At 34.1% G+C, this 23,432-nt stretch overlaps 1 protein-coding gene across 1 annotated transcript in view; it reads right to left on the bottom strand.

Annotated features, from left to right (window-relative positions):
• FER1L6_1 (Dysferlin, limb girdle muscular dystrophy 2B (Autosomal recessive)) overlaps nt 1–23,432 on the bottom strand; it is a 117,815-nt gene that overhangs the window by 61,206 nt on the left and 33,177 nt on the right. The window contains exons 13-19 of the mRNA XM_051212384.1: nt 21,584–21,801; nt 18,061–18,175; nt 14,838–14,909; nt 13,318–13,508; nt 8,701–9,012; nt 5,891–6,043; nt 3,114–3,288 (exon numbers count right to left, since the gene is read on the bottom strand). Of these exons, the coding sequence (XP_051072566.1) occupies nt 3,114–3,288; nt 5,891–6,043; nt 8,701–9,012; nt 13,318–13,508; nt 14,838–14,909; nt 18,061–18,175; nt 21,584–21,801 (1,236 nt within the window). The remainder of the gene's footprint in view (nt 1–3,113; nt 3,289–5,890; nt 6,044–8,700; nt 9,013–13,317; nt 13,509–14,837; nt 14,910–18,060; nt 18,176–21,583; nt 21,802–23,432) is intronic.

Here is a 23,432-nt window from a genome sequence, read left to right as displayed (position 1 = left end):
TTATCTTTTGCAAAATATCTTCAGTAGTAAACAAGGGCTAAAATTGGTAAACATTCCATTTGAGAAACGACACAATAAAGGAAGAATCACAGTGGTCTAGCTTCAATTGACTCATGATCTCAACTATTGAAATTACTACAATCTACACAAAACCACCTTCTGATACTAATCTACATATGTGCATTAGTGACTGGCTTCAACAGGTATATCCTGGAGTTCTAGTGAGGAGCAGTGACCAGTGGAGTTCAATTGGGTCACTTGTGAGATAGTAACTCATTGATGACAATGGTGGATGTGTTACTCGATTTCATGGATTAGTTGAAGTTAGACATTAACACCATTGGATGTCATCTCAGTAGTCTAGTGGTTAAGACTGATAAACACTGGGTTCGAATTTTGTGAGATGGGCTCGTGGATGTGCATTGCTGTGGAGTCCCACAATAGGACGAAACGGTCGACCAGTACTTCCAGATTTTCCATAGTGTTCTAGCAGCGTGAATTGACTCATGATCTCAACTATTGAGAATCACCAATGTTTTATAAAACTTATTGATCTGAATAGTATCGTTAGCACTTATGCTTCAATTTAATTTAATGGGATTATTTATTTGAGTATCTGATCTCATTTTTATTGATCACAGCTAAATGAATATATGAATAGCTGTGTTCTATATCAATCGCTTATGAAAATACAATATATGGATCGAAACGTTAAATATAGAATAAGTTTCTTGAAAATTTTGGCTAAGTTATGTTAATGGGTAATGGCAAGTATAGAACCTTGTTGATTAGATTAAGTTAAATACAAATCGTTTTGATTTTCTGTGACAGACTTTGAATATTCGATGTTGAAAGTTAAGATACAAGATTAGTTGACATATGATATTTGAAAGAGTTTTGATAGAGGTTTTTTCTTTGAGCTAGATGATTTGGTCGTAGAGCTTTCATTGTTCTTTTGAACGACATAATCAGTACAAACTTCAGGTAGAAGTCTTCTACCACGACCGAATCATCCACCTGAGCTACAATTCTTCTTCACCATCTCATTTGTACGAATTATTACAATTTCACTGTAAGACTAGAATATATGAAGGAAATTGAGTGACTTTGAAAAGGAACTTTACAAATTAAATCATATTTTTAACGAATCAGAGAAAGTGTAATGAAACTGTCTACTTACTTATTAATAGAAAATAATGGGAAACAAATGAGATTAAAACATATATACATTCCAACAATTGTTACTGGTTGAAAAAAAAGAAAATTTGTCCATTTGACTAAAAAGATTTCCACTTATCCATTTCAATTGACCATTTATTCCATTACTATACATCCTATTTCTAGTGAATTTCTCATCAGTTGTAACAATCCTAACTACCCAGTTCGTAGAAAGCGTGTCTTCATCAAAACATGTTACAACTGAACAGTTGTAAAAGCACCTTCATAGGTTACTAGTACTAAGATGGTAGAAGTGTGGTGAACCGAACACGGGTGGGGACAATCGGATTATATTTAGCACAAAATGACAGAGTTACTTGGTAAAATAGAAAAACCATACTATGATACTTAATTTGCAAAATGTTCAGTAATTGTCTCGAACTCCATTGTTCTTGCATTTCCATACTAATTGCTTTCTATTCCCGCTCTTCCTCTCTTGATCTTCCCCATCTTCTGCTGCCAGACATTACATTCCGGACTTGAGTCATATACTACTTATATCAATATAAGTAGCCCGCACCACAGAAGTATCAATTGTCTGAGAGCTACTTTCAAGTAACTAAGACAAAATATGCTCAATATAGATTTCTTGTACTTACGAAGTTGTGATCCAAATGTAATGTTATCACTTTTATCTTGACATTTCACTGAACTTCTTTATCACTATCATCATTTAAAACACAATTCCATAACGAGTAATGAGTAAAGCTTATAATCATGTATTAAATTAATAAGTCGAATAACGATCTACGAAAAAATAAACATACGATCATTCTGTATCAGAAATTCAGATCATATAATAACCATTAATCTTTCGGTTTAATTCATTATACGAATTAATAGGTGAAAGCTTTGAGATGGATAATCTCTTTTCAATTATCGTAATAATTGAGAAAAATTTGAACGTCTAGTAGATAACACTTTGAATTCCTACGTTCTTTGACTTGAATAGTCTAATTTCGAAGTTGTCATGGTTGTTTCAGATAAAGTTCCATCATATTTATACAAATATGTCTTGCTTATTAAATATAATAGATTAATGGAAGAATATTTTTCATTCACTGTCCTGGTGCTCAAACCGAAGCATGTGGTTTTCTTCAGGGGCCATGCCCGGAGCCTTTCACCCAAATATCTGATCCATAAGGCAGTGAAGCATCGTGAGGAGATGCAGCCCTATGGGAGCCGGTGACCAACAATAGGTTCATTTGTTTCTTAAGGATACTGGAGCCCATGTACACCACTGGTTTGGAATGAGGGTTTCCAACTCCCCTAGGTGGATCCTTTATATCCACCAACCCGGCTAAAGCGCTGGACACTCGCTTTTCGTCCTCTCAATTTCGTAAACAACAGTAATGCCGTGAGAAGGTAGTGAGTAGGACTTCGCTGGCAGTAGTTGTATGTACATGGCCATATGTGAGTATTTCGAGTAGGAGATGTGACTCTCCCCACTCTCGACCGTATCAGGGCATTTGGGAGCCTTCTTTAAATGATATCAACTGATACTTTATTTAAGTTGATATATTCAGCTTCATCTAAGGTGGTGAAGTCAAACAATCCCGTAAAGAAACACCATACTCATTGAACGAGTAAGCAGATATCCTAACTCAATAGCTCAGTGAATAATATGTTAGGGTTTGAAGAGAAAGATGCTAGGTTCCAATTCTCTACAGGGAACATCAACATTAAAATACAAACACATCCTACTGAAAAATATCAAGTGGGGTGAAATCCACATCCGCTGTCAGCTACAATCTAACCTTATTAAAACGACATAAAGACACAATCTTCTCAGGATGGAAATATGTCATTAGATACTGGTTAAAAGCCAAGATTAATCACAACAATGAAGAAACTTATATCACTAAATATAATATACATAATTTGTTATTTTTTACCTAGATAAATTAATTCATTTGGTGGTTTTGGTGTTTTAAATATATTCTTATCATATCCACCAGGTAAACCAAATGTGTAAGCGGTAAAATCTTTAATTAAACCAAGCCATAAATACACACGTATTTGACTTTGAATTCTCCATCCTTTAGGTCCAACACCCTCACGACCTTGTTTCTAAAACGAATGAAATATTAACTAATATAAGTAAAGATGAAATTTTATTAAATATCTAGTGTACTTCCTTACTTACGCCTGTTACTCACAATGGACCTTAGGTCGCCGACCAGCATTCTACAACCCACTCTGTCCTACTCCTTCCTTTCTAGTTCTATCAAATTGTTATTCATTTTTCTAATGTCTGTCTCCATTTCTCGGCATATTGTGTTCTTTGATCTTCCTCTCCTCATTTGGCCTTGAAGATTCCATGTGAGGGCTTGACCTGTGACGAAATTCGGTGCTTTCCTCAATCTGTGTCCTATCCACTTCCAGCGCTTCTTCCTAATTTCTTCGTCAGCTGGAATCTGGTTTATTCTCTCTCATAGTAGGTTGTTGCTAATACTGTCTGGCCAACGGATCCTAAGTGTTTTGCGTAGACAACTGTTAATAAACACCTGTATCTTCTGGATGATGACTTTTGTAGTTCTCCAAGTTTCCGCCACATACAGTAGAACTGTTTTGACATTTGTATTGAAAATTCTGACCTTAGTGTTGGTTGATAGTTGCTCCTGCTTTGCCGATCCGCGCCTTCACATCTGTATCAGATCCACCGTGTTTATCAATGATGCTGCCCAGATATGTAAAGGTTTTTACATGTTCCAAATCGGGTTGTTGCATGCTGTGTTGTATCGGAGAGTCTTGCTTTTCCCTTTGTGTATGTTGAGACCTACTGCTGTTGAGGCTACTACTCCGCCTGGAGCCTATCTAGGGCTACTGCCGATCCCAAGCCCAGATAAAGGAGGGTTGGGCATGTGGTTAGCGACCACATCCTGTAAAAAACTTAATCGCTAAAAAGAACGCTAACCTGAAAATTATTGAAATACCTATTGTCCTCATCTATAAATCTGTATAATCATCCTAAGAGTCTGTTGTCATCTCAGATCTTTCACTTGAAATTAACATTAGGTTATGAGTTAGTTTGTTACTATGTAAGCTTTGTATTTGTTTTTTATTACTATATTTGTAGCCGTTACCTTGAGTGGTTCTTCAAATATTTAAAAAGAATTTCGATAATGATATTAGAAGACGAAGATTATCAGAACTATGTGATATATTAGCGCAATACATTTCGAACAATCTGGTCACACATATACTTGTTAAGAGCATTTATATATAAAAATAAAAGGTCAACTAGACAGGAAACGGGGTAAGAGGAGATAAGGATAATGATAAGAGTAATAATAATAATGTGAACACAAAGCGAAACCTAATCACTCTGGATAATAAGTCAATATTACCAGGGTAGGTTTAAGGTAAGAACAAACTGTTTTTGAACACATAAAGGGGGTGTGAATTTTCGTATGGCTAAGGCTTCAATGAACCTTAGTATACGCCCTTTTACACTTTTATACAGCACTACAAAAGCTGAATTTAGATCAATCTTGTGACCTGTTTCAATTATATGTTTAGCAATAGAGGATGATGGATGTTTATCCTCTGCTCTTATTGGGTCACTTGATTGTATTTGTTTCTGAAGCCATTTGGGTACATGTTCACTCACCCTAATGTTGAGATCACGATTACTCCTCCCTATGTATGTGTGACCACACACACATTTAAATTGGTAAACACAGTGGGATGTGACGCAATCGTTTCCATGTACTTTAGGTTTTGAATGAAGCATGCACCTTGTTCTTTCTTTGACGATGACCTTTGCTGCGCAATAGGTTATATTGATGACTGATTTAAGTCGTTGTTTCAGTAAAAGGCTATTTGAATCACACAGTTTCGATAACCTTCGTCTTCTCACTGCATTATTGAAATTTATCAGAGGGGCTAATTATAAGAAGGGGGTTTTGTGGAGATTTTAGTTATTTAATAGTTGAATTCATGAGTCAATTAAAGCTGGACCATCATTCAAGACCTGGAAGCACTGTACGGATGTTTTTTTCCAGTAAGGATCTCCTTGGTAATGCTCACCCACAAGCCCGCCCGCGCGATTCGAACCCAGGACCTACCTGTCTTGCGTGCGAACGCCTAACCTCTAGAATACTGAACTGGCTGTCTACTACTTCCAGATTTCTCATGATGGTCTAGCCTTAATTGACTCATGAATTCAACTATTAAAAGGACTAGTTGTTTTAAACATTGATAGTTCTTACTTAAAATGTATGCCACTTATCATTATATATAAGTAGATCTGAAAGTTGACATAGTCAAATCAGCAATATTTTTTTAAATCCGTCATTATTATGTTTAGTATGTCATTATGTAAAAACAGTAAATGATGAGCAATACTGAAAAAAGAAAGTCAAACTTGTTAAATGAACCACAGTTTGAAATGAAAAGGGTAAAAACATGTGTGCGCTCTAATTAATACTACTATCAATGTTATTAAGAAACAGAGTATGATTACTTTCGATTAATATAAGTAGTTCGATACGGTTTACATTAAACCATGTTTCTGGATTAACTTTGTACAAACAAGTGAATATTTGGACTCATTAGGACTTTGATTTAATGTTTGGATGATTTTCATATGAACTCTTAATCTATTTACTAATAGAAAATGGAGAGAGAAAAAAATTTGATTTCCTATTTACATTTTAATATTACATACACGTAAGTATAAAGTTGCCATTTGTCCACTCCATTTGCCTCTTTCACAATCTACAGCTGAATAATATATATCTCGTGCTGGAATTCTAACAAAACCAACTCTTTGATGTTCCAATATCATTGAAATAAAAACATCCGGTAAACCATCTTGTGGCTAAAACAAACAATAAAAACAAATCAGTAATCAATATAAATCAGATTGAAATCAATTTGACTCATAAACATTGGAATGATCTGATCACTGATAAAGGTGCTTATCTTTTGCAAAATATCTTCAGTAGTAAACAAGGGCTAAAATTGGTAAACATTCCATTTGAGAAACGACACAATAAAGGAAGAATCACAGTGGTCTAGCTTCAATTGACTCATGATCTCAACTATTGAAATTACTACAATCTACACAAAACCACCTTCTGATACTAATCTACATATGTGCATTAGTGACTGGCTTCAACAGGTATATCCTGGAGTTCTAGTGAGGAGCAGTGACCAGTGGAGTTCAATTGGGTCACTTGTGAGATAGTAACTCATTGATGACAATGGTGGATGTGTTACTCGATTTCATGGATTAGTTGAAGTTAGACATTAACACCATTGGATGTCATCTCAGTAGTCTAGTGGTTAAGACTGATAAACACTGGGTTCGAATTTTGTGAGATGGGCTCGTGGATGTGCATTGCTGTGGAGTCCCACAATAGGACGAAACGGTCGACCAGTACTTCCAGATTTTCCATAGTGTTCTAGCAGCGTGAATTGACTCATGATCTCAACTATTGAGAATCACTAATCTTTTGTAACACTTATTGATCTGGATAGTAGCACTTATGCTTCAATTTAATTTAATGGGATTATTTATTTGAGCATTTGACCTCATTTTTATTGATTACATCTAAGTTATTATAACTTAGTGATCTCAAAGTGAAACGTTCAATCCCTGAATAATTTTAAAAAAAGTAAAATGTAAAATGAAGTCCAGGTCTACTCATTAATTACTATTTCTTATGGTACAGATAATTGTATTCCATCTTTTCTGTTTATATTGTTTGGATTTGTCTATATGTTTAGGACTTCAGCTGTCACTTTGTTAGTATGAATCGAAAGGTTTTAGAAGGAATTTTTATGCCTTTGAAATCAATTCTATGTCAAAACTCCTTTGAACGTAATAACATCGTTGAATTGTTTCTTTAGGTTCTCTGAGGATTTTAGAATGTAATTCAGGAAACGTTTGTGTTCCTTCATCCTTACATTCAGTTGCCGTGATATCTTACCTACGTATATAGCATTAGAGCCGCTACATCGACCACATATACACTATATAAATCTTCATCCTTTGATACAGAGTCTTTACCACTTAATGATTTAGGGTTTAGAATAGTTTTTTTCGAAAAAATGCCTATTTTATGATGGTTTAGGATCCTTCTGATATCATCCGAAGTTCCTTTACAATATGGGATCATCAATGTGTTAACCCAATCTTCAGGTTTTCTTTTTTCTCCCATTTGTGTTTTCCTTCTGAATTATTCTTTCTTCAATAAGTTCCCTAGATAATTATTCTTCATCTCATTGAATATAGACAAATTCAACTCATTTTCCTAATCATTCGATTCTGTGAAGAGTTCCCGAACTGTATTTGTCAAATTCCCAACCACTGTCACTTTTGTAGATAGGACATGTACTGACTTATAATTTACATATTTCCCAGCATATATTGGCTTTCAGAATATATTGATTTTTAAGCAGTCATTCTACTTCCTTTCAACTGAATAGTCAGGAAAAAGTAATTTGTAGTTACTAAATTCGATCTTTTTACTAAACCTGATGCTATCAAATATACTGATGACATTTCTAAAAAGTTTGCCACAGCCATCTTGTTTTAGAATTTTCCTTCTTAATGTCTTACATAAATTTGGCATCCAACTTCGATAAAACTATTCTTTCAAATGTAGACAAAAAGTTTTACAAATATCTTCTCTGGTTTAAAACAGTAGATGTTTTTCTTCCATCCCCATAAATTTCGATTTAGGTTGTTAGTTGACATCTATACATCTATACACTGTCTCCTGTTGTTGTGTTAGATAACAGTCATATATGTATTGTAGTGTGTGCTACTGATGTCGACAGGCATAAGTAGTATGTATCGTCAATCGAAAGTAAAATGACTGGAGGCAGAAGGTTAAGAAGATCGAAGGAAAGAGAACGAGAACAGTGAATGATTGATGTGGAAACAAAAGAACAATGAAGTCTGAGACGATTTATTGACATTTTACAAATGTTCTCACTTGTGTTCTCATTCACTACAGTATCTCTGTAGATCAAAACGCAAAAGTATTCTATTCAGTGGTCAATTATCTGTATAACTTGAAGTTGTTCTTTTAACTTTTATCACAACCGAATCGTGTTCAAAATAATCAATGAAAATATGATCTGTGTTTTCTTGAGATGTAAGCTTCTTGATGGAGTTTTTTCTCTGAGCACAAACTTTAAGTAGACGTATGTGCTGATGATATTGTTCAGAAGAACGATGAAAGCTCCATAACCAAACCATCCAGCTTAGTGAAAAACACTCTGTCAAAATCATCTACCTAAGCTACAAATCTTCTCCATCATCTCAGATGTAAGCTATATATTGACTTGATTGTTTATTCTCATATAAACAATGTTTTAGGTAGCCGTATTTTAATTTCCAAATACACTAGAATCTATCATAATAAACTAGATTTAAAATTTTTGAACTTTACAAAGTTCCCATGATGTGTTACTAGAACAATTCAAAATCATTTACAAAATGAAATCAATAAATGAGAAACATACACAATTACTTAAATTACACAAACGATTGTGTAATGCATTGGCATCTTTAATTTTTTCACCCAATGTATTTCTGTGTATATGTTTTGATAAATGAATCATTAACATAGCCATTCTTCTTAAATCACGACGTATTCTACGTGAATATTCTCGATCAAGTAATGTTGTACTGGCAGTATCACGACATGATTTAATTGATTCTTGAGCTAAACTGAATTTTTTTGCCATTGTCAAAAAAACTGTACGTAGGTAATTTTTAGCTTCGGTTATCTTCCTTCTAATAAACAAGTGCTTAACACGTTGTATTTGATAATACTAGTTGTTATGATAAAGAAAAAAAGAACGGAAATGGGAAAAATATCAGACAACTTAAACAAACGGTTTGATTCTCTTTTAATTTTCAACTACTGAGTTATTATAATCAGTAGTTTATTACGAACAGTTAACAACTTAATAGTCTTATTCAATCAATCACTTACCTACTTGTCTTCTATATTGCATGAACTCATTTCATCTAAGTCAAGAACTATACGGATCGCTTAATGTCAGTTTGACCAACTTGGTCACATCAATATTTCATCAAATTAATTATTCATTTATAACAATTGTAGTTAATAGTAAACTTTAAAATGCAAAGGAAGACAACTAGTGTAGCAGCAGCTACTGCAACAGTAGCAAAAAGCAACATCTTCAAATACAACACAGAGAACACCAACCCCATCACAATTGATGGAGAAACTCTCGAAGATATGGAATCTTTCACGTACCTGAGAAGTATCGTCCGATGCAAACATGAATGAGAGGATTGCTAATGCAAAGACAACATTCCTAAATTTGAACAACATATGGAACTTAAAAGAACTTTCTGTAAACCAATTTCAAAGTCACAATCTTCAATACGAACGTCAAGACAGTCCTAATGTATGGAGCTGAAACTTGAATAACTACCACAACCATCACCAAAGAATTACATGTATTTATGAACAAATGTCTACGCAAGATACTGAATGTCCGTTGTTGGCCGGATACCATCAGCAACAGCCGACTATGGGAGAGAACAAACTAGGTTCCAGCTGAAGAGGAAATTAAGAAAAGACGTTAAGATTGGGTAGGACACATATTGAGTAAATCATCAAACTGTATCGTGAGGCGATCCCTAACTTGTAATCGTGAAGGGAAACGGAAAGGTGGAAGACTAAAGACCACACTACTTTGGGAATCGGAAACAAACATAAAAAGGATGAACAGCAGCCGGAAAGAATTGTACATGACAGAGTTGGATGAACTGTGCTGATGGTCACCCTATGCTTCTACCTGAGTGCTAACAGGCGTTAGTTTTTACTTATTTCGAATATACCTGGACCATAGTATGAGTAGATCCTAGATCTCACTATTCACAAGACTACAGTGATCATAACAATCGCTTGAATAAAACGAAGTACCTTAAATTTTAATCAAAATTTCATGATATCTTAGTATCCTATAATACATAAATACAAATTGCGTAACTTGTAATCTACAGAATTTCCCTATTTTACCTGTTGAATCAGTGCTCATTAGTTTGTAAGATAACTAAGAGTATGTAGGTTTCATACTTATCGTTTAATACTAAGTCAATTGAACCACCTAATACATTTGTTACTTTTTGTTATTAAAAAGTTTCTTACTTAAATTCAATATAGAAATGATTAATTGTTACATCTCAATAAGCATAATGAATGGTTACTTTTGGGATCCATCTGTGAACCAATACTATGCGTATATTTTGGTCGTATAATTGTTAAGTAACTAAACTATTCAGATTCATGTCCCTCTTATTATGAGCTTTATTTTGATCTATGAACTATTATTATATGTTTCACCATTCTTGAGTTATTCTCTGTCTGTCAATTACCATTTCCCACATTCACAGCCACATTTGGCTAAATCTTGTACAAATGTTGTTTCCTATTTTATGGTACGTTTTGGTCTGCCTGGTTGATATATAAACCGAGTATGTTTGAAATAAATGATTCATATTGAAGAGGCTGGGATTGGTGTTCTGGACTTAACTGGCTGGTCTAGGCAGGAAGTAGGACCGATAAGTACTCCAGACTGCTCGTACGGGTTTACTCGTCACTGATCCGATCGATAAGTCACTGCTCTCTAATTGGCGGTATCATTACGTTATGCATTAATAGGGCGCACGAGCCACAAGTTATAACATTAATCTAGTGAAAGTATTCAGAAGAAATTTATATCATCTTCGGAGATATCGAACAGATTAGTGGAATAAACATACAATGCTATATTGTTCGTCATTGTATTGATAAGCTTTGATAGTTCATACACATCATATGTTGCTTCAAAGTCAGGTAAAACATATGATTTCACAAGGATAAGGGAAAGATCATATTGTGAAGATATTGCTGTGATTAAGCCAACTTAGCAACTAGCCAAGGTCACTATCTACATATCTTTGGCTGGATTGACCAAATAACTTGATTTAGATAGATAATTATTCAGACGTAGATATGAAATTTACTAAGTATTTTTAGTCTTCTCACGTTTGTATAGTCAATTAGGTCAAGCCTTGTGAAGAGCTCAAATCCTGATTAATTAGAACTCATAGACCATAACAAGTACAAACCGAATTCCACCAATTTTCACATCTTAAATTCTTTCTCAACACAAAGTAACTAGATTCTTTGTTCATCTACCGACCAAGAAACTATACCCTTTTTATAAATATAACTAAGTTTTCATTGTCTTATTTACTCTACCGTCTAATTAATGTTCGGTATGTACCATTTTAATCACTTCCATTTTTCCTATAGACTTCACTGATTTACGTCTTTGAACTAATGGTAGTAATCTAGAATTTAGAAATAGATTAAAATTTACCCATCAAATAGTTAACTTATTCTAGTTTTAACAACTCCACAAGTCTGAGCTCTACAGTTAAGAGATTCGTTTAGAAAAATTATCTGTAGAAGAATTAGATCCTACAATTATAGCATTCATAGCCCATCTATATCTACTCGTGTTTAGGTGCTGAAGTAACTATGTTAGTGCTCACATACCGTCTAATAAAATATCACTACCTCTAAGCTTATTCATACTATTTAATAAATAGTTGCTTTGTTAACCAATCACCTTAGTAACCGTTATTATATAAACCTCAATGGTGTTTAAAATCAGAAGGTAAAGAGAAGTGGCAACAACAGTTTCTTAGCAGATAGAGCAGATTACAAAGCTATAACCATATCAAACAAATTTAAAGCGGAGAGGCGAATAAGTATATACGAGCAATTACATTGGCAAATTTGTAGTCAAACTGCATAAGGGCATACTAAGGTAAAGCAAAAGCTAATAATATGATTTGAGTACATATATAGACGGCAATAAGACGAAACGACCGTCCAGTGCTTCCAGGTTTTCAATGATGCTCTAACATCAATCAGTTCGTGATCTCAATCAAATTTGGGATTGGATAGAAAGTTAATAATTATCTCTTTATGAAATCCTAATGAATAGGAGTAGTATATTATTTAAACTTGTATTAATTCATTTCAGTCAGTTATTTATTCTGAAGAACTGACTGACATTAAGTTGTAAAACATCAAAAATGCAATTTCCTATTCATTGAGATATTACTTTAGTAGCCCTATATCTGACGCCAATCGGATCGTTTCTGATTGCTATTGAGATATACATATCGTCAATCCTTGTATATTTCTTCGACTTAAACCGAATAGGAGAATGGATTTTTGAATACGTATATTTTGTATACTCATTGTTATGGGCAGGCAATCAGAATAACAAGGCACAGGAAAGTGAAGAGAAGAGAGTGGAGCGAAACGATCGTCGATGGAGGTGTATGAGCAAGCTCCATTTTAACAAGCGTTAATCAATATTTATAGTCACACAAAAATAAGTTACAGACATGTGATGAATGAGATATGAAATGTACACACAGATACGCTCATGTAAAAACAGTCAAGATTGATAAGTGAATAATTAACAAGGTCAAAATGTGACTCAAAAGAATGGATAAATCGGCCTGTTCAGAAGCTTGAATAAGGTGTATGAGCCTAACATAGTAACTCACAGTACATTACAAATACATGTAAGTACACCCAGTTGACAAGCTCCAATGCGCATCCTGAATTCCCACTGCTAGTTACATTTTTGATTGAGATCATGAATCGATCAATGCTAGACCATCAATAAAGCCTGAAAGTACTAGACGGCCGTTTCGTCCTAGTATGGGACTCCCCAGCACTGCGCACCCATAATCCCACAAGCGGGATTCAAACCCAGAGCCCCAGTTTCGCACGTGAACGCCTAACCTCTAGACCACTGCTAAGGTATCCAACACTGTTAATGTCTAACTTCAATTAATCCACAAAATTGCGCGACCATCTTCTATTATCTGAGGTAGATATCTTTCTCTACCTGACACGGTTTAGACTCCACTGGTCACAGGTTCTCACTAGAACTCCGAGAATTACCTCACCAAACTAGTCACTAGTGAGTACATGGTATTATATTAGTTAAATGTTTTTTTCTTCTAATATTGGCAAACTAACAATTTTCATAATATTTCAATCGTTTAATTTACATTTCACTTCCACTTACCAATTCTTCACTTAATTTCTCTAAAATGTTTGGTATACACATTCTGGAACGATGATCTTCATAATAACCAGTTAAATATAAACATGGTTTTTTATTACCAAAGTTTAAATAATAATATTCTTTATCATCTGTTGTTGGATTCAGTGGTGTTGTGGTTGAATAACACCAGTCTACTCGTTCTCGTGTATTATCTGTAATAAAATAGTAATAATAATAAAGTCATAGAATGATATGATGTAATTACAATTTACTATGGCAAATGAACATCTTCCCATTATTATTTAGGACTGCAATTGATCAGTTTCATGTCGGCATTTATGCATCCTGTGCGGATTGCCTCGATATAGCCTTAAGTCACAAGCTTTTTAAGAAAAGATGGATAGTGACTAGCAGTGGAATCTAGGACGCGCGTTTAATCCTATTCGAGACTCGTCAGCTCGATGTACCTGCATCGCAGAGCTGATGTTCACTCTGGGACTCGAATCCAGTACCGTTCGCTTCAAACGCCATCGCATTATCCACTTAGCTGCTGAGTCTTCAGACAATATCGAGGCAGTCCGCACAGGATGCACATATGCAAACAAGAGACTAATCAATTGTAGTCCTAAATAACAATAGGAAGATACAAGTAAAACAACACCAAGTGAATTTAAACTTCACCTCATTGCACAAGCAGGTGGCTATCAGGACTCAGTATCTAAGTGGATAACGTGATAGCATTTGAAGCGAATGGTACTGGATTTGAGTCCCAGAGTAAACATCAACTCTGAGATGCAGGTACATCGAGCTGACTATTCCCAAATAGGATGAAACGCGATTCCTGGATCCCACTGCTAGCCACTATCCGTCTTTGCTTAAAAATACTGTAAATGACTTTTAAATAGAATCAAATCCAATTAATCTTATGAACTTTATAAATAGTTGATAAATTCATTTTTTAGAATAACATAAACTTAATCAGTGTAGTGGTCGGTATTCAATGTAATCTTTAAACTTCCCATACAGTTCATCCTGATAATCGTCACTAGATAATGTTCCAACGGTGTATTAATCAAAAGGCGAATATTAAGTTTACTATTGCACCGCGCACAGATAACCAAAATTACGGGTATGTTAAGCAAGCATGAAAAAGTAGTGCCGAAAAGCAAGCGGGCATGAGGACAAGCAAGTGAGGGTGGTTCAAGTCTAAGTTTACCATCAGTCGGTTTTGTCTGGGTTTTTGGAATAATGGTTGGGAATGTTTTGCAGCCACATTGATATACACGTAGATATTTAATTTTATTTATTCTAAACCGTTAATTTTCTTTCACCATTCATGAATTACTGACCCTGTATTTCAGTATTCCTATGTTATCAGTTTTAAATGTCTTAGTAACTAAATATCAGTAAGTTTTGATTTTGATTACTCACAAGCTATTCTATATCACAAAAATCAAACAGACGCCAACCTAAATCTGTCTGATTCTTTGTTAAAGTATATATTTACCAAATCATTTTCAAAATGAAATACATTCATTTACTTGGTTGTGCAAGTTCTATTGTCTGTAATTCAACTCCACCTCGTTTTCCATCCAGCTGGTTACCGTATAATCCTGTGAAAAGAAGATAAATTTTGAGGTTTTTACTCAAAACAATAATGGAAACAATGTGAGCCAACACTTGAATGTATAACAAACAAAAAAGTGTTTATATATCGTATTCATTCAGTATTCATCGACTCTAATCGCTCAAATAATCCGCACGTCGATTTCGACATTGTCGTTACAAACCGTTCAAACCTATTAACTGTTATATCCCTACGAGAATAATGAATGGTAACCGTTGGGATCCATTTATGGGCTGATACTATACATATATTCTTATTGTATAATTGTTAAGTAAATAAACTATTTATATTCATGTTCCTTTTATCATAAACTTTATTTTGACCCATAAACTATTATTATACGATTTACCATTCTTGAGTTATGCCCAGTCTATTAATCACTATTTCCCACATTCACAGCCACATTTTTGGCTTGATTTTGTACAAATGTTATTCCCTATTTTATGGTGTAATGTGGTCTGTTTAGCTTGTATATAAACCAGATATCTTTGAAATAAATGATTCGTATATTGGAAGCTGATATAGGTGTTCTGGATTCAACTGAAAGGGCTAGGAGTAAAAAGGACTAATAAGGACTTTAGACTTCTCATACCGGTTGATACATCATTGATTTAGCACAGTGCTCAGATTGTATAAGTCGTATATCGATTGACGAATAAGTCACATGGTAATTAGCCCGGATAAAAGTCACAACACTAATATTTTGTGTGCAACTCCTGAAGTAACTTAGTACTGTGATTTTTCTATTATGTCATCACGTTTACCAACTGTTTATAAGTTCGTACGCTGAAAGCTGTATGTATATACGATTGTGATGGACCAAACCATCCAGCTCAGAGAACAAAACTCCATCGAAATCAACCATTTGAGCTAGAAATCTTCTCCCCCATCTCAATGTACGATTATGTAACTTGATGATGAATTTGTTGAAAAAGGATCCATCCACTAAATTTCATGTTTTCAATTTTTCATTGGAAATCATTCACCCAATCAATAATTGAAAGCGGATAAATTAATAGACTTCGAGGTAGAATAACAGAATTAACACATTCTATTCCTTTCTGTGTATTTTTATACTACTTATTGATATTCAGTAACCAGTTAAGTTCTAATAAGCACATACACAAACTTGTAACATTAAATTTAATTATTATTGGATTATCATTTTACTCTTTCAGTTTTCCCACAGCTGTTGAGTGTCACAGAGATTATGGTATGTTATCGTAAATAACCCTTAAGGAAACATCTGTCCTTGATTACACATTGGTATGGCCTATACCGTAAACGCTTGTGATAATAGCACTGTCATTACAGATAATCTTACGCTTTTGTCTACCAGATTTTATGCGTCACTTAATCATATGGTCTGAAGATTCTATATAGTTTCAAATCGACAAATGAGATCATATAATGAAAGTATAAAATGTTGCTAAGCTTTAGATTTGGAGACGGTAAGGAATAATTTCAACTGTTATTATAATTATAGATAACATTTAAATTACTAGTCTGAAACCAATGGGGAATAATTTCATGGATTGTTACCATTTACTAATATACCTAGTCATAATTTTTAATCCTATACCAGACAGTATTCAGTCTAGTGATAAGCTGTGGCGAAACATCCGTAACACATATCCTAATTACATTACTTGATTCAGACTTGTACTCTTGTCAACCGACTTACTCCTGTTACGTAATACTATGCACCTCATACTAGTACTATCCAATTACTGATTTTTATTCATCTATAAGATAAAAGCCTAGGTTTCGATTAAACGATAGATGTTCAGTGTGTTCACTAAGTTATTTCATCTTTATGAGTTCATTTATTATTATTGATGAATATTTTAAGTTTGAATAGTGCAATAAGAAGACATAGATTATCAGAACCTTGTTTATAGCACATAAAAAAAGTCTCACTGAAGACCTAAGCGAAAACATGTCCTTTTATAAAAGGTATGTGGATGACCTCTTAGTTATCCGTGAAAGAAAGGAGGATATGAATTGCTTATTGGATAAACTTAACACTTACAAACCACATCTATCTTTCATGTGAAGAGGAGAAGAACGACTAGTTTTTTTTCTTATAAGTAGAAGAGATGGTTCAGTCGAACTATTCATATCTAGAAAACCAACTTGGACAGGTCAGTATCCTATTTATAATAGTTATTGCTTAGTTCAATACAAACGCGGCCTACTTAACACGATTGATCGTATTTACACAAGCGACGCTATTGATGACGAAGTCAGTTTGTTGAGAAATGGTTATCCTCCAAAATTCATAAATAGATGGAAAGGTCATAGAATAGTGAGACCTATTATATCTTTTGCACAAAAAACCTCTGAACATCACCTTGTCATTCAGAGATGAGTCAAATAGCCTTTTATTGGAACAAAGGCTTAAACCAATTATTAATAAACCGTACTACACTGCAAAAGTCATTATTGAAGAAAAAACAGTTCTATGATTTACCAAAAACCTAAAAGACATGAAAACGATCGCGTCACATCCCACTGTGTTTACCAATTTAAATGTGTGTGTGGTCACACATACATAGGGAGGAGTAATCGTGATCTCCAAATTAGGGTATCTTGAACATGTACCTAAATGGTTACAAAAACAATTAATATCAAATGTCCCAATAAGAGTAGATGATAAACATCCATTATCCTCTCTTGTCAAACATATAGTTGAAACAGATCATAAGATTGATCTTTACTCAACTTCTGTGATTTCGTACAAAAGTGTTAAAGGGAGTATATTGTATTTTTAACCCTCCCACTATGTATTCAAAAATAGTTTGTTCTCATCTGAAACCTATCCTGGTAGTATTAGTTTATTATCCGGCATGCAGAAAACATGACATGTAAACAGATGTAGCTTGTTAAGATTTCTAGCTCAACTGAATGATTTTGATAAAGTTTTATTCTACCTAAAGTTTATACTGATGATATTGTTCAACAGAACCATCTAGCTAAAAGAATAAAACTTCATATCAAGAAGTGTCTTGTTGAAACTCTTCTACTGATGGTAAGATTTACATGTTTCATAATAATCCAAGTGAAATATTATTCAAAATATTAAAATGAATAAAAAAACAATAATAAAATCAATAAAACTATCAATATTATCTTACCAAAACTGATTTCATAAGAGATTGGTTTATTCTTAACACCAAGTTTTTTCTCAATTACACTTGCTTCAGAGAAACAAGCAAATAAAAAGTATAAACTTTTTTTCCCTGCTACAGTCTATAAAAGTGAAATAAAGGGGGGGGTCTTTTAAATTATATCTGTATATATGTACATATACCTATATTTTTTTAATTTTACAGAACGATACTACTCATTTGAAATAGAACAAGAACAACACATAATTGATTCATTGTATTTGACGGTTTCTTATCCATTGTAATTAATTATCTAACAAGGACATAGAGAATGATTATTGTTAGGCTTACTAAACATGTTTCTAGAATTCTAGAGATCTAAAATGTGATAAACTATCTATAAGTGAAATTGTCAGTCATCTTTTTGATTTTAAAAACAGACAATTAACATCAGTTCTATTTTGATTTACAGAGGTGATCGTTATCAAAATTTTCCAACTTGACTAATCTTATATAGAAAGAAAGTGTACTTGGCCATTTTATACGTGAGAATTGAATGTAAATGCAATAATCTTTTTAATTTATTTTAAGCATTTATCGTCTTTTAATTTTCATCTCTTACGTAATCTCTTCATTACAATAAATTACTTACTTACCTACGACTGTAACAACTCATGGAATAGCATAGGCCACCCACTAGGATTCTCTATTGGACTCTGTCCCTGGAAGATTATAATAAATAGTAGCTAGAAAATCATCTATTCTATTCTGCATTACTACTTCCAACACATAACTACGCTAGTTGAAATCATGAGTCAATTGAAGCTAGACCACCATGGAAAACCTGGAAGTACTGGACGGCCGTTTCGTCCTAATATGGGACTCTTCAGCAGTGCGCATCCACGATCCCGCCCCCGCGAGATTCGAACCGATTTACAGTAGAGTAAACAATGTACTTCTTTATAAAACATTAATTATAACAGGCATACGTACTATCATAAATTGAAAAATTAAAATGGTCGAATTTCATAAAATGAGTATAGTTGTAGTGCTAAGCAATCCCACATAGTATATTCTGAATACCGGATAAACCAATCTATTCATTCTTCTTGAGTCACATGTTGACCTTGTTAATTATTCACTTATCAAGTTTGACATTTTTCATATGAGCGTATGTGTGTACATTGATTTTCCCACTCATCACATGCCGGTAACTTATTTTCGTCTGACAATAAATACTGATTAATGCTTTATTAAACTGAATTGGCTAACACGCCTTCGCTACCGCAAGTCATTTCGCTTCACTCTCTTCACTTCGTTTTCTTCGTTTCGTTTCTTCGGTTGTTTTCCTGAATCAATGATTGTATGAAATACACGTATTCGAAATACGTTCTCGTATTTGACTTATTTAATTCCGTTATACACTAACGTGAATTAAGTCGATAATTATATACGAGAATAGTTAGGATGTATATTTCGATAGCAATTATTTTATAGTAATCAGAAACGATCCAAATGGAGTCAGATATATAGCCACTTAAATGGTGAGTTCGTCGAACACATCGTCCAATCTAATTGGCGTCAAAATAACAGGCCACTAAAATAGTCATGGTCAAAAGAGAGCCGGCCTGATGAATGGGTAACAGGAAGAAATCCCAGTCACTTAGTAGTGAATATATTTGAACATTGATTTTTTTAATTGGCAAATATAAAACAAACTCGAATTTAGAATCTATGTATTACTTTCCCTACATTTTGAATTATAATCTATGTGGAAAGATGATATATTTGGTGATTGATCATTATTTTGTTATTGTAAACTGACACTAATTTCGTACAGTAAAAATGCTTACTGCTGACTGCATCCTATCAGTCAAGCTTTTAGAATCCCTTCTAACAGACCTTATATGAAAATGCATACAAACTGTTGCTTGATAGCCAACCAGTAAACTCTCTACTTGTGTTTCCCCTTATGTGAAGCCCATGAATATTTAGAGTTATGAGAACAAGTCAACTAGACTAATATATTTAAATATTATTATTAGGCCTATTGATAAGAATGATCATTGTTCAAAACATTGTTTCTAGTACAGTTAGTCTGAATAGCATCATTAAAGATCACCACACATTGTTTATTGTTTTTAACAACTGTGTTACTATATTAACGAAGCAACCTATCAATAAATATTTTTTCCATGAATTTTGCTATTGTCATAATCCCTCAATGACTGCATCAAACAATTCGCTTGAATTTCAGAACTGTCTTTGAACCATATAATCATTTCTATTTAAGATTAAATTCCCACTTTATTCTACAAATTCCTAGCTCAATAAGAGGCCGTCTATAGTTAATAGATCAATAAGTAGTGACCAATATTATGTGTGTCAAGTCCCTCTTAGTTCTGATAAAACTTGACAGATTTAGTTTCAGTGTGGCTACCAGTTTAAAGGAATCGACATTTAGTGCACTGTGTTGAGAACTTGGTAACTGGAAGTAGTCGACAGGAAATTAAGTCGTTTTTCACTAACAAGGGCTTGGAAGATATGACATTGGTAATCAATTAATTTGAAATATAACTCCGACCTACGGGAGGTCAGTGGCGGCCCAGATACCTTAGAATTTGAAACTGCATTACACACGTATAAACTTCACAAGGAGCGGCAGTCGCTAAAGACTACATGTACACCTTGCTGATGAATGCCAAATAGCAGGAAACCTGGGTCCAGAATTTCCTATTGACTGCATCCAACCACCAATCCATAAAACGGACTGCTTCATATCATTTGAATCATCAGTTTCGTAAGTATTAAATTTACTGATACTTTAATAATAAAGCTAAATACTTAAAGGTTGTTACTACTATGGTAAGCTGTCTCGAATGTATATTTAGTAGCCCGAGATCTGACTACAGGTAGGTCGCTCGAAATATACAAGTCGCCAATACTCGTATATAACCATTGACTTAAATCGCGTTGGTAACGGAACTAAATAAGTCAAATACGATAATTGATTTTTGAATAAGCATATTTCGTACAATCGTTGATCGTAAAGTGAAGCAAGATGAGATGACGCGCACTAGGGAAGGTAAGTGAACCAACTCAATTAAGCTTGAATCGATATTTATAGTCAGACCAAAATAATTTACAGACATGTAATGAGTCGTATAAGAAATGCACACACACATGCGCTCATATAAAAGTAGTAAAGGTCGATAAGCGAATAAGTGACAAGGTCAAAATGTAGCTTGAGAAGAATGGATAAACTGGCTTGTCCGGAAGCCAGAATAACCTATATGGGCTTGACACAGGGCCAGCCACTACACAAACATGGAGGACCATATCATAAAACTTATGCATTCATTTAGTGCCTTCACGTTGTTTCTTATGTGTAATAGGGTATAAGCATGTGTTCAGGTGTTCTGTAAATATCTTCATATAAATACCTCGAAAAGTATCTTTTCTTCAACTAATCTATCAATCAAACACGACAGAGACATTCTGTTTACAGTGACTAAGATATGTATTCATTTCCTGGATAACCTCAAATTACCTCTGAAACAGGACTTGCAACAACTTTACTAGTACCAATTCGAACTACATCTTCATCTTCCATTGATCGTATAGCTAGAAGTAGTCGACCACGATAGGCAACTCCTTCTCCAAGTGCTTGATTTAATTCTACTTCTGGCCGTAACATTTGTGCATATGTATAGATTCGTGGAGTTCCATAAAGATTAATCCAAGATGGTCCAAAATGTGGAAAATTACCTAAGAAATAAACATAATTAAGTATCTTATTTCATAATTAAATAATTTTAATAGTTGAGATCATGAGTTAATCGAAGCTAGACCACCATGGAAAACCTGGAGGCACTGGACGACCGTTTCGCACGCGAGACTGATAGGTCTGGAGTTCGAATCCCGCTAGGCGGGATCGTGAATGCGCACTGTTGAGAGGTCCCACAGTAAGACGAAACGGCCGTCCAGTGCTTCCAGATTTTCTATGATGATTTAGCTTCAATTGACTCACGATTTCAACTATTAAAATTGCTATAATACCCACGAAACCCCCTGTGAAATTAAATAACTGTTGAGAAACTATAGAATAGCACAATATTTACAAAGATATTCTTACGATGTAAAACACAATAGAGGTTATGAAATATATGTTATGTCATGGGAAGATTTTTTTAGAAAGGCACATTTCAGCGACCAATAATTGACCATTTTTATTCGTACTGTTGTTATTATTTGTCATTAGAGAATCTGTTGTTCATTATTTGTCTCATTTTTAGGTTAAGCAGTTATACAGTAATGTATATTTTTCATGAATGATTGATTACGACGTGCGCTTTACAAACGAGAAGTTTAGTCCTCTTTCATGGATAATATATTTAAGTTCTTATGTGGAGGTATCGGTGATTCACTGCTATTAGGTATGGAAGTCCGTTAAGCGAAAACTTCTTCTATTCCATCCAAAACCATTTGAATTATTTGATATAGTTAATGAGTTTGATTTATCATTGTAAAACTAACTTAAGGGCACCTAGAAATTATTTCTGGCTTCATTCAGTTTCAATAGAGGTCTAGTGTCCGCGTGAGAAACTGGGAGCCTTTGGTTCGAATCTTGCGAGACGGGATCGTAGACACGCAATGCTGAGGAGTCCCATAATAGGACGAAACGGCCATCCAGTGCTTCTAGGTTTTCAAAAGTGGTCTAACATCAATCGGTTTATGATCGCAATCAAAAAGATTTGAATTAAATGGACAATTGGATTGTTTTTGATAAATTCGAATAACTAGTATCGAAAGAAAATAATAAATAAATAATTTTCAGGTCTAAATTTCCCTACGACACTATTAGTAGTGATATCATTTCAGGCTCTGTATATTTGTGACTGTTGTGATTCACCACACTGAACATATTCATCACATACATTTCTGAATAACTTCAATCTCTTAAAAGGACATCTGTAAAGAAAACTATTCTTCAACATCCAACATTTACTCATTAGCTGGACAATATGACATATTAAATGAATATTGATAGTGTTGGGGAAATTTCAGTCACGCGTTACAGTTTACTACAAATCTGATCAATTCTCTTAGAACGATATTTCTATTTATTAACCTCTCTGTAGTTAGTCTTTGATCAGAACTAATAATTTCTGATCATCTTTTTTCAAAATATTTTTACTGATGACCAAATTATGAATAATCATTTTCAAAGTAAATACATCATTAACAGTTGAGATGGATGGTGGCTACCAGTGGAACCCAGAATTGAGTCCTATTTGGGACTCGTCAACTCGATGTGCTTGCATCCCACAGTTAATGTTCACTCCGAGACTCGAAGCGAGTAGCGTTGGCTACAAACACCACCATGTTATTCACTTAAC

Source organism: Schistosoma haematobium, chromosome ZW (assembly GCF_000699445.3).
Source record: "Schistosoma haematobium chromosome ZW, whole genome shotgun sequence".
Lineage (NCBI taxonomy): Eukaryota > Metazoa > Platyhelminthes > Trematoda > Strigeidida > Schistosomatidae > Schistosoma > Schistosoma haematobium.
This window is presented reverse-complemented; position numbering and strand designations above follow the sequence as displayed.